General features: G+C 37.1%; 1 protein-coding gene across 12 annotated transcripts in view; it reads left to right on the plus strand.

Moving 5' to 3' along the window:
* ABI3BP (ABI family member 3 binding protein) overlaps nt 1-12,190 on the plus strand; it is a 252,995-nt gene that overhangs the window by 97,542 nt on the left and 143,263 nt on the right. For all 12 annotated transcript variants that reach the window (XM_082624917.1, XM_082624921.1, XM_082624922.1 and 9 more), the window contains exons 5-6: nt 5,140-5,321; nt 5,873-5,928. In XM_082624917.1, coding sequence (XP_082481043.1) covers nt 5,140-5,321; nt 5,873-5,928 — 238 coding nt within the window. The remainder of the gene's footprint in view (nt 1-5,139; nt 5,322-5,872; nt 5,929-12,190) is intronic.

The following is a 12,190-nucleotide window of genomic DNA, read 5'->3' on the forward strand; positions in this document are numbered from 1 at the left end:
TAAAGGAGGTAGGAATATACAATGGAGAAAAGACAGACTCTTCAATAAGTGGTGCTGGGAAAACTGGACAGCTACATGTAAAAGAATGAAATTAGAACACTCCCTAACACCATACACAAAAATAAAATCAAAATGGATTAAAGACCTAAATGGAAGTCCAGACACTATAAAACTCTTAGAGGAAAACATAGAACACTCTATGACATAAATCACAGCAAGATCCTTTTTGACCCACCTCCTAGAGAAAGGGAAATAAAAACAAAAATAAACACATGGGACCTAATGAAACTTAAAAGCTTTTGCACAGCAAAGGAAACAAAAAACAAGACGAAAAGACAACCCTCAGAATGAATGGGAGAAAATATTTGCAAATGGAACAACTGACAAGGGATTAATCTCCAAAATATACAAGCAGCTCATGCAGCTCAATATCAAAAAAAAAAAAGCCCAATCCAAAAATGGGCAGAAGACCTATATAGACAGTCCTCCAAAGAATATATACAGATTGCCAACAAACACATGAAAGGATGCTCAACATCACTAGTCATTAGAGAAATGAAAATCAAAACTACAATGAGGTATTACCTCACAGCAGTCAGAATGGCCATCATCAAAAAGTCTACAGGGCTTCCCTGGTGGCGCAGTGGTTGAGAGGCCGCCTGCCAATGCAGGGGACACAGGTTCATGCCCTGGTCCGGGAAGATCCCATGTGCCACGGAGTGGCTAGGCCCATGAGCCATGGCCGCTGAGCCTGCGCGTCCAGAGCCTGTGCTCCACAATGGGAGAGGCCACAACACTGAGAGGCCCGCGTACTGCAAAAAAAAAAAAAAAAAAAAAAAAAAAAAAAGTAATGGCAGGAATAAGAAGTGAGTATTAGTTTTAGTTTTGCTTTGATATAGTGGAAAATAATTCAACAACTTTTTGACTCAGAGAAAGGTCCTTGAAGAATCAAGAGAAAGAATGCAGAGTAGGTGGAATAAGAAAATGGAATAAAATTACCAAGACACTTATTTTTTAAAAGAAGGGAGAACCCTGGAATCGGAGAGGGGCAAGGAGAGAGTGAAGGGGAAGAGAGAGACTTTGAGATGAAGGGAGTGAGGGCAGATTTTATGTCAGCAGTCACAGTCTCAGTAAGGCAAGAAGCAAGGATATTGACAGTGGGGGGCGTCAGGAGGTGTCCTTTGATGTGAAGAGAGCAAAAAAAATGTGATGTGTGGAATAGATGTTCTAGGAAATATAGTAATTAATCACATAGAAATAAAAGAATTGTTGAAAAAAGTATAGAAAGTCCCAAAGATGGCCAACCTTGTGCATCAATCCAGGCTAGTTTGTGAAAGGACTAAATTTATTGACACTATTCAATTTCTCCACTTGGCAGAATTCAATGCCAGTTACATCATAAATTTTATTTATGGGATTTCTGCCTCTAGGGTTTCTAGCCTGTGTTATGCCTCTGTATTTTATTAGAATAGAATGTCTAATTTGTAGCTAGAATAAAATTTTAGAAACAGAAAGGATTCAAAGATTGTCTAATCCAACCCCTCTTTTTCAAAGTAGAAAGTTGATATATAAGTGGGCAAAGAGACTCTCCTGAGGGCATGCTACTAGTTTGCAGCTGGCAGATATCCAAGCCAAGCCACTATCTGCCTTCTCCATTACATTTGGAGGAGCTATAGTATTTTTTAAGTTATAATAACGATTATTGTCAGTTTTGAGACTCTTAGGGAGATCCAAGCACAGGATATCGCCGGTTGAACCAAGCACTGCCCTCAACAGTTGCTTACCACTTAATTAGGATGTGAGATATCCTTGTTTCTAAAATCCACATTGCTAGTCAGGCTTTTCAGAGGTCTGCTGTGATGACATTGACTGGCTGTTACCTCTGTCTTTAATAGACTTGTTGCCTCTCTTTGCACTTGTGTCCAAATTTAATTAACCACAGAAAAAAAGTGCAATCAACATTTGATCCTGGATGTCCTCAGACAGTATTGGGAAGTCTGTGATTATGTGAAAGCCTTAAGTAATGCTAAAAGAACTTCTGATTCCTTTTATTTCTCTTTCATTCTGGGTCATTTTACCTTGTTTTGGCATCTCCTTTTGCTGAGCCCTGCAGTAGATAGTCCAATGCAACACAGAAGGTATTAGCTTATGAGTCAGAAGACAGCCATTTGCCTGGCTCTGTCACTGATTCTCAGGCTTTAGACACTTCTTGGCCTCTCTCTTCTATAATAATTCTTGCTGTGCTCATTTCAGAATTTATCGTATGGATACACGGAAATAAATTTAAAAATCTTAAGCCCTCTGCAAATGTACCATGTAGACATTTATTGAACTCTCCTTCCATTTGCATTGATTCTATAAGAATGCTGAGGTTTGGTAAATGAACTCTTATGCAACGACATATTGCAAAATATAATTGTAGACCTAATGGCTTAAATCAGTATATTTTGGTGATCGAGTCATTGGCCATTTAGAGCAACTATAATTTTAGAATGACCCTATGAGCACCTAAGTATCCATTCTATTTGTTCCACAACATATATGGAGTACCTACTCTGTGCTATGTTGTACAGTATTATCATCATAAGGCCTATATTTTGCTTTAAAATCAAGAAAATAGACTTCACCACTTTAAAGCTAAATAGCCTTGTTTACTATCTCTTTTAAAATTTAGAACTTGCCTATATTATACAAGTATCAATTAAGCCAGTGTTTGTGAGGGTAACCTAACAGAAGCCGAGGAGAAGGCCTAGCTGCCTGTACTTTTATTTTTCCTGACTAAGTTGGTACAAGAGAGGTTAGTTAGAAAGCTTTGTGATCAAAATAGAAAAAAATTTACAGGCTAGATTTTTTTAAGCAAAGTCTTAGAACATGTCTGTCTCATTTTATTCCTAGGAAGAGGATATAAAATCAAACTTCCTGGGAATCCTGGAATTTGGCCTCTGGTAGTTCTGTTAGCATTGCCTCACACCCCTACCAGATCATGCAAGCAGTTCAGGACTTCAGAAATGTATCCAAACTAGAAACGCATAACTCTGGAGGCCCATCTGGTCTGATTTTAGTTTCTCTGCACTTCCCTGAAGTCCTGTAATAGCCAGGGCAGGGGAAAAACGACAGAAATTCTGTTCGACGTACTTGTCAACAAATGTGTTTCATAAACTACTGTTGATGGTTCAACTCACGGGACACAGAGCATTGGTATTCTATAACATTTGTTCCCAGTAGCAGTTAGTGTTTTGGCTGGAACAGCCTCCTTCACTCGTTTTTCGTGACTTTGGAATGGGGTATGGAGCCCAGAGAGCTGCTTTTACAAGGAAGAAGCAAGCTAATGAATGATTTCGAGCATTTCAGTAGTTTGTGACTAGTAAGAAAGTAGGCTGAATGTACGAATACGTCCCTTTTCTGTACCTAAGAAACTATAACCCCCTTGCTGACTTCATGGGCATGCAACCAGTATAGTCACACAGGTTCCCCACTTAGAAGGGCCCATGCTTGTTTTAATGCTCTGTTGTCACCATCTTAAAAGTCTTAATCATTTTTGAGTAAGGGGCTCCATGTTTTCATTTTGCTGTGAACTCCACAAATTATGTAGCCAGTCCTGGCCCTTGTTTCCAAAGATTCTGGGTGGGTTTTTTTTTGTATCAAGAGCTTGTGCCTGGCACTTAGAGGGGACACAATAAACATTTTTAGCATCAGTAAATGAGGGATTTTAGGGCTTTAAATAAAAGCAATTGACCTGAATCTTAGGGTGAGGAGTGGGGGAGAGGTACTAAATTTTTGAGAGAAAATTTAGAATGTAAAGAAAGAGTCTAAAATAGTATAAGAAGCATGTATGTTTCCATTGTTAATACATGAGAATTATTATTTTATTCTATTTACTTAAAATGTTTATTTAAGAATAAAAAGCAAATAAAGTTTATCTGTTGGCCCCACCTCTAGTCTCATGTATTTGCCTACTTGCTCACTGGGAGCCAAAGCACTATCATAAATGTTGTATCCTTCCAGTATTTCTTGTCCCTTTACACTGCCAGGAATGATATACGGTAACATATTTTGTGTGAGTGTTTTAATCTTTGTGCAAATGATGTGAAACTACATGCGTCATTTTGCTATTTTCATTCAGTATTTTGTTTGTTAAATTTAGCCATATTGATACACGTAGCCCTAGTTCATTCATTCTCATTGCTGTATCCAGTAGCAATGCAATTTCCTTTCCTGACCTGCTTCCCCACTTTGTGACACTGTTTAGAGCAGAGCCAGAAGAGTTTCTCCTGCTTTTCTGGTTCTGCCACTGGTAAAAGTCACTAGCTGGTTGACATTGGGCAAGTTAAGCGATCTTTCTGAAACATGGTTTTCACATTTGTAAAGTAGGATTAATGATTTCTACCACTTAAGATGTTTTTGTGACAATTAAATGAGATAATATATATAAAACCTACCATGTGTTAAAGGTGCAAAAAAAATAGTAGTGAGGATTATTAGTACCTTGTGATATATATGTCTGAATATTATGAAGCCCTAAGCAAATATGTAACAGTGATCTTGAATTTGCATTGTTCAATTTTTCTCATTGTACTCTCAGCTTGACTATTGGTGTTGATCCTTTTTTAATAGTAAGAAAATTTCACCCTTGAAATAAAGTCCTGGATGCATTAGAGTGCATCAGGTTCCTCTTTTACAAAATTGAACGGTATTACCTCTAATGTGCCTTCCATGGTGTTAAACGATATTACCTCTAATGTACCTTCCATGGGCTTAAACCCATACAGTTATGAAACTATAATATTAAATATTTATAAAAATATGCCTATGTTCTTCTCTATGCAGAATTAGAAAAAAAATGAATGTCTAGTGTTTTCCAACTTTCATTTTGGAAAGTATCAAGTAATAGAATTGAGAGATCTGGAATTCTGTTAGACCATGACTGTGCTGTTACCTAGTCCCCTAACTTGCAATTAGAAATTAAAAACTTAAGCACGCACTGAGAAACTTTTTTATGTTCTCTGAAAATTAAAAAAAGTCTAAACAGAAGCCAATGTTAAATCTTGAGAGTAGGTGGGAGTCTATGATGTATTAAGAAACTGGAAGTACATTCTGAATCTCCGTGTGGTTTTACAGCATATTTTGGTTATTCAACAGATTTTATACAATTCGCTATAGAGAAAAGGATAAGGAAAAGAAATGGATTTTTCAACTTTGTCCGGCCACTGAAACAATTGTGGAAAATCTAAAGCCTGACACAGTTTATGAATTCGGAGTGAAAGACAATGTAGAAGGTGGAATTTGGAGTAAGATTTTTAATCACAAGACTATTGTTGGAAGTAAGTACCTAGAACTATTTGAGTGAGCTTTCTGTAATATTTTTTCCTAATTATCAAATATTAAATTATTTTATTAGTTGTGTAATAGGAAATGAGTTAGTTCTCATTATCCATATTTATGAAAATACAAAAGTAAACAGAATTTGAGCATTGATATTTCAGAATCTTTTTTATAATGAGTGTTTTTTTTTTAAAATGGTAAACTAATATTTGACAGTAGCAATCATTGATAACTATTTGGCCATTGTCATATTTTAAATCAATCTCTGACCTATGAACAGTAACTGAGCCAAAACTCAATAACATGTACAAATACTAAGTTAAAAAGCTGGGCCAGTGGAATTGAACATGCAGAGACTTTATGGGGCTGGGCTTGCTTCCTATCATCCCTTGTTTCGAACATCATTGGAATCAGTGTTTGAAATGAGAGCAAATAAAATAATATGCCCAAGTTAGAGCAGTAGTTGTAGTTGTCTTCATAATGACTAGTAAGAATTGATTTAGGGAAAAGAAGAATGAAAAGAATGTCATTTTCCTTTTGTTTTTGTCAGGTAAAAACAAAATAAATGGGAAAATCCAAAGTACCTATGACCAAGTCCACACAGTGGTATGTACCAGCTTATTTTCTAGAATGTTCTTTTAAAAATGTGTCTGCATTATACTTTCATTTAAATAAGGAAGTAGTCCTATTATGAGGTACTGAAACTGGATTAACTGCCTAGCTATAGGGTTTTGGGTCAAGTACATAATATTTTAGGAATTAGTTTCTTTCTCAGAAAATGGAGGTGGAAGCATGAGACCAGATTATCTCTAATTTGTTTAAAGATATTCTGTATAGTTATCTAGTATTTCAGTATTCCAGGTATTTTGAGATTATTCTTATTATCTTCTGTCCTGTGGGTTGTTTTTTACTATAACATGTTTCAAGAGTGAATAAGTACATGCACTGGGCTTCCCTGGTGGCGCAGTGGTTGAGAGTCCGCCTGCCGATGCAGGGGACACGGGTTCGTGCCCCGGTCCGGGAAGATCCCACATGCCGCGGAGCGGCTGGGCCCGTGTGCCATGGCCGCTGAGCCTGCACGTTCGGAGCCTGTGCTCTGCAATGGGAGAGGCCACAGCGGTGAGAGGACCGCGTACCACAAAAAAAAATAATAATAAATAAATAAAAATAAGTACATGCACTACTTAACCCTGTGATTGTTCAAATCTTTCCTCTATTTTCTATCATTTCCTACTTAAAAGAGCCAACCCTTTTCAAAATGATGAAGCAACTGGTTTGGTTTTGTAACATGCCCAGCTTCTATTCAGTGCAATAAATGTTTGTATATTTTATGTGCCCAGCATTTTCCCCATCTAGAACTCTTTTCTCTCTCACCTTAGGAGCTCAGTCCCTTGTTCTCCTCTTTCCCTCCACTTTTCAAAATCTGTTCTCAGGAAGCATTATATCAGTTCCATACTACCTGTTATAAATGTAAGCCATTGTTAGAACCATCACAGAGACATTTGCCATTGAAATCACATGCCTAATTATAAAGTAAAGAACATTACATCATAAAGCAGGTAGAGAAGGCACTTTGGTGAGAAGAGAATTTGATACTGGCTTTGGTCTCTATGTATTGGGAGTATCCAGCCAGGGAAATATTCTACAATCAAGTGAACATGCAAAGACTCTATTCAGGGTTGCAAATTTGTTCTTTTTAATGTGTGCATGATGTATGTGGATAGATGGTTTTTTATGTCTATTGAATAGTCCACAGAATAACCCACTGTTCATGTAGCCCAGTGGGGGAAAAAAGGTAGTACATACCTCAGTGAATAAAAATATGCAAGATTCTTTTCATTGACAGAAAATGGGTTTGGATAAAATAGAACTGAGAATTACTGCTGATAAAGGAAATGTTTCTTTGGTTTGAACTGGCAAAAAAGTGTGTATATTGGAAAATTATTGTCATGATTATTAAATTATTGTGACTGCCCAAGAAAGTATTTTGGTATATTTAAAATCAAAATATAAGAAAGGAGATTGTAGGTAAATTCTGAGGCCTGAATTGATTGATTCATTTATTTTCTTTCTCTCTTGCCTCCATCACTTTTCTCTCTCTCTCTTTCTCTGTTTGGTTTTGACTGTTTTCCTAATTATCTGATATTTAAAGATTTATAATGTATAAAAATGAGAAAAGAAAAATTAACAAAATTACCTATAACACTGCCAAATAATGACCAGTAGAAAACCATTTATGGTCTACTGTTAAAACTTTAGAACATTGTAATTTTTTCAAGCATGTTTTCATTATAAAATTAAAATCATGCTATATGTGCAATTTTATATCTCATTCTTTTCACTTAGCCAAAATATGGCCTAGCATAGTTCATGTACTTTTCATATACATAGTTTCAATTGCTGTGTATTACATAATCTAAGTACACTATCAGCTACTCAATCTGTTACCAATTTGTAGGCATTTAAGTTATTTCTAATAGTTTAATTACAAGTCATATTATGGTGAACATTTATGATCATAAATCTTTGTTCACATTTCTGATTGTTTCCTTAAAGTAGATACTTAGAAGAGGAATTAACAGTTTAGAGCTTTAACATTTTTTAAAACTTTCTAATATGTTTGGTCAACTTTCTTTCCAGAAAGGTTTTACCAATTTACAATCTTGCTGGCAATGGATCAGATTTATCTTTCTGTAGTACCCTGATTTTCAACATTATGTATTTCCATCCCTAAAACTTTGGCTAGTATAATAGTATAAAATGGTTTTTAAATTTCTATTTCTGATTGCTGATAAAGCAGCACTTTCTTCACTTATTTATTAGCCATTTGTATTTTCCATTTAATGACCTTTAGTTTCAGTTCTTTGTTTATTGGGCATCTCATGGTTTTTTTTATTGAATAGTTTAAAGACTTTAAAGAGCAAAGACTCTTTGTGATATCATCTAGAAACATTATTTGCACATTCGTTATCAATTTTGTTTATGGGAATTTGTGAAATAGGCAAGTCTTAGTTTGCTTAATCAACTTATTTGTCTTTTCCATTGTCATATCTCCAATTGCCTTATATTTTAGAAAGCCCTTCCCTATCCAGAGATCAGATAAATATTTCTCTATTTTTTGTCTTATAATTGGTTTGATTTTGTAGTAATTAAACTCTAATCTATGTGGATTTTATTTTGCTATATTATATGTAGTAAGGTCCTATATTGATGAGGCTATATACTTTTCCCAAATAATTAACCAGTTGGCTTAGCACCAAGTATTGAATTCTGCCGTTCCCTAAGGTCCCTTTGTCTTTGTCTCTCTTAAATCCAATCACAGGGAATAGAGTTGCTCTTCCATTCTCTTCTAGAACAATCCTCGCTGTTGTTGTGAGTGGTTTCCTAGGAAGTACATCTTATCTCCCAACCTCTTGGCTGTCCTGCTTTATCTTACATGTGACTCGATGTCGATTTTTCATTCCTTCTTCTCAGCAACCATATCTCAATAATTTGTATTTCTTTTGGCAGAATATTTCATTTAGGGTGAGTTACTCAGCAAGATTGGGAAAGATGATTGACAGTTTATTTCCAAGAAATTTAATTTATTTTCCACATCATAAATATCCATGGCAAGAAGGTCCAGTTAGAAACTTGCTGCATCTATGACACAGAGCCAGATACTTTATCACTTCAAGCTGTGAGGCAGATTACCCCAAACTCCAGCCAGCTCTAACGAGCTGTGCTCTGAAACTCTTGGGTATTTCCAAAGGAAAAGTCGAATTAACTGAAAAGATATTTTAAGGCTTCTCTGAAAGCCTTTCTTCATTGTTACCTTCTAGATAGCAGAAAAAATGTTTCCCAAACTGCCTTCTGTGCATTTGGGTAGCTCTGGAACATGGGAAAGTTGAAAAGGAACCAGCTGGGATAGACTTTGACCATCTTATATGATCATTTAGAATTGATTCTGAAAGTTGATTTGATACTTTAGAGGTATATTTTAATATTTTAAGTCGATATCAATCCAGTGTTTACCCATCTCCTCTCTGAGACTGATCTTAGAAGGCAGTATTTCAAGAGATATGAAATTAATTCCAGAGTTTTAAGTAAAAGATACATTGAAAAAATGTTTTTATTCATATATGTATGCTTATACCTAAAACTTAAATGCAGCAGCAACTCCTTCACACCTTCTGAAAAGAGATTGGAAATGTGAAAAACAATTTGAACTTGAGGGGATCCATTTTTAACAGATAAATAATATTTAGATTAAAAATTTGAATGTTAAATACAGCCCCATCTTAAGCATCTTGTTACATTATATATTGTAATTCTTGTATCTAAGCATGTGTTCTGCAGGCAAGTCCCAGTACACTTGTGCCAGAGGACACTTAGCAGGGGTCTCTTCTGATAGGTTAGTGCCTTCCTTCTACTGCTTGTTAAATACTTTCAATATCATCCCTGCCTACACCTCTAGAAAAATCAGAGAAAAGATGTATGCATAAACAATAACCCTGATTCTTCCCATATAAGTTGAATCACTTGAGATCCATGTAACTGAGGAAGAAAAAACAGATGATAATTGTGCTATTTTCTTCACGTTGAGAAGCAAGAACACTCTTTTTATCAAGGTGAAACCTAGTGTTTACTATTAGGTTCTTTTAAAAAAATTTATTGGGTTATAGTTGATTTACAATGTTGTGTTAGTTTCAGGTGTACAGCAAAGTGATTCAGTTATACATATACATATATTCATTCTTTTTCAGATTCTTTTCTCATGTAGGTTATCACAGAATATTGAGTAGAGTTCCCTGTGCTATACAGTAGGTCCTTATTGGTTATCTATCTCATATATAGTAGTGTGTGTATGTTCATCCCAAGCTCCTGATTTATTCCTCCCCATCACATTTCCCCTTTGGTAACCATAAGTTTGTTTTCAATATCCGTAAGTCTTTCTGTTTTGTAAATAAGTTCATTAGGGTTTTTTTGTTTGTTTGCTTTTTAAAGCGTAAACTGTTTGTTTTTTTTTAATTTATTTATTTATTTTTGGCTGTGTTGGGTGTTCGTTTCTGTGCGAGGGCTTTCTCTAGTTGCGGTGAGCGGGGGCCACTCTTCATAGCGATGCGCAAGCCTCTCACTGTCGTGGCCTCTCTTGTTGTGGAGCACAGGCTCCAGACGCGCAAGCTCAGTAGTTGTGACTCTCAGGCCTAGTTGCTCCGCGGCATGTGAGATCTTCCCAGACCAGGGCTCGAACCCATGTCCCCTGCATTGGAAGGCAGACTCTCAACCACTGCGCCACCAGGGAAGCCCCATTAGGTTTTATTATATAAAAAAATAAAGGAATGATGTCTAAAAGGACCTAACTTTAATATATTCTCTCTGTATTTAAAAAAAAACTTAGTTATCTAACTAGTTCACTAACCAAACAATAAATTTTTGAACTATGTAGCATTTATTAACAGATATTTTAAAATATAAGTTTAATTATTGAATTAATCCAAATCTCCTTAGAATAAGTGTGCCCCTAAAATATGACATCTATTTTCACCCTTCCATTTTTTTCTATCAGAGATCCACCTACCTTTTTTTTTTTTTTTTTTTGCGGTACGCGGGCCTCTCACTGCTGCGGCCTCTCCCGTTGCGGAGCACAGGCTCAGGACGCGCAGGCTCAGCGGCCATGGCTCACGGGCCCAGCCGCTCCGCGGCATATGGGATCCTCCCGGACCGGGGCACGAACCCGTGTCCCCCGCATCGGCAGGCGGACTCTCAACCATCTGTGCCACCAGGGAAGCCCGATCCACCTACCTTTTTAAAAAGCCATTTCAATCATTGGCAGAAAGAGAAGTGGTACCAATTTTTAAAGTGTAACAGCAGATGAGTGAATAGGGAAAAATAGGGTGTGGTCCTCACCCGCACCCTAAGATTGTATGCAGTGAGTACCTCAGGTGTCCTTCCATTCTTAGCAATCATCGTCCTAAGCAGAAACTTGAAAATTTTATGTCTAGACCACTGATATCACCAAAGGTGTATATCTGATTCCTTCCTAGCTGACTGGAAATATGGAAACTTTCGCAAGAAGGATGTTAGATTCACTTTTAGTCAGATGTTAGATTGAATCAGTATATTTCATAACTTTCATCAGGACATCCAAAAAATGAATTAAAACCAGAATGTAACATGCCCAAGTTTTTCTCATGTTGTTTAGCTCTTGAGTCATTGAAATTTGATTTTGAGCAACCCTTAGCCACTCCCCAAATGGAGAGTTCCTCTTTATCTCAGGGCCTAAGAATAAAGTTAAATCTACAATGGATATGCTGCCGCCACAAAAATATCAAATGGACAAACCAGTAAAGAGTAACTTGCAAAGAGCAGCACCCTGGTGTTACCACTACCCTCTTTTTTTTTTTTTTTTCTCAGTACGCGGGCCTCTCACTGCCATGGCCTCTCCCGTTGCGGAGCACAGGCCCCAGATGCGCAGGCTCAGTGGCCATGGCTCATGGGCCCAGCCACCCCATGGCATGTGGGACCCTCCCAGACCGGGGCACGAACCCATGTCCCCTGCTTCGGCAGGCGGACTCTCAACCACTGAGCCACCAGGGAAGCCCTTACCACTACTTTTATTAAGGCTAATTTTCAAAATAATATCAGGAGGAAGGTAGTGTAATGCAGGGTGAATCCAAAGTCTTTCATGTGGCTACTGCTGCTGTGGTTATTTCTAGATGAGTGTAGGTTTTCCCTAACCAGGACTGGAAATCAAGCTGGACTGGCCCTCAGGGGCATTGCCTTTTACCACTTCAGCATCCTCTCCCCACTGAATCTCACCAACTGGATACTCAGCCACAGTGTCCCCAGAAAAATGGTAAAAATGATTTCCCTTAGCCAGTCACCC

Source organism: Mesoplodon mirus (genome assembly GCF_964341445.2).
Source record: "Mesoplodon mirus genome assembly, chromosome: 6".
In the NCBI taxonomy this organism is placed as follows: Eukaryota; Metazoa; Chordata; class Mammalia; order Artiodactyla; family Ziphiidae; genus Mesoplodon; species Mesoplodon mirus.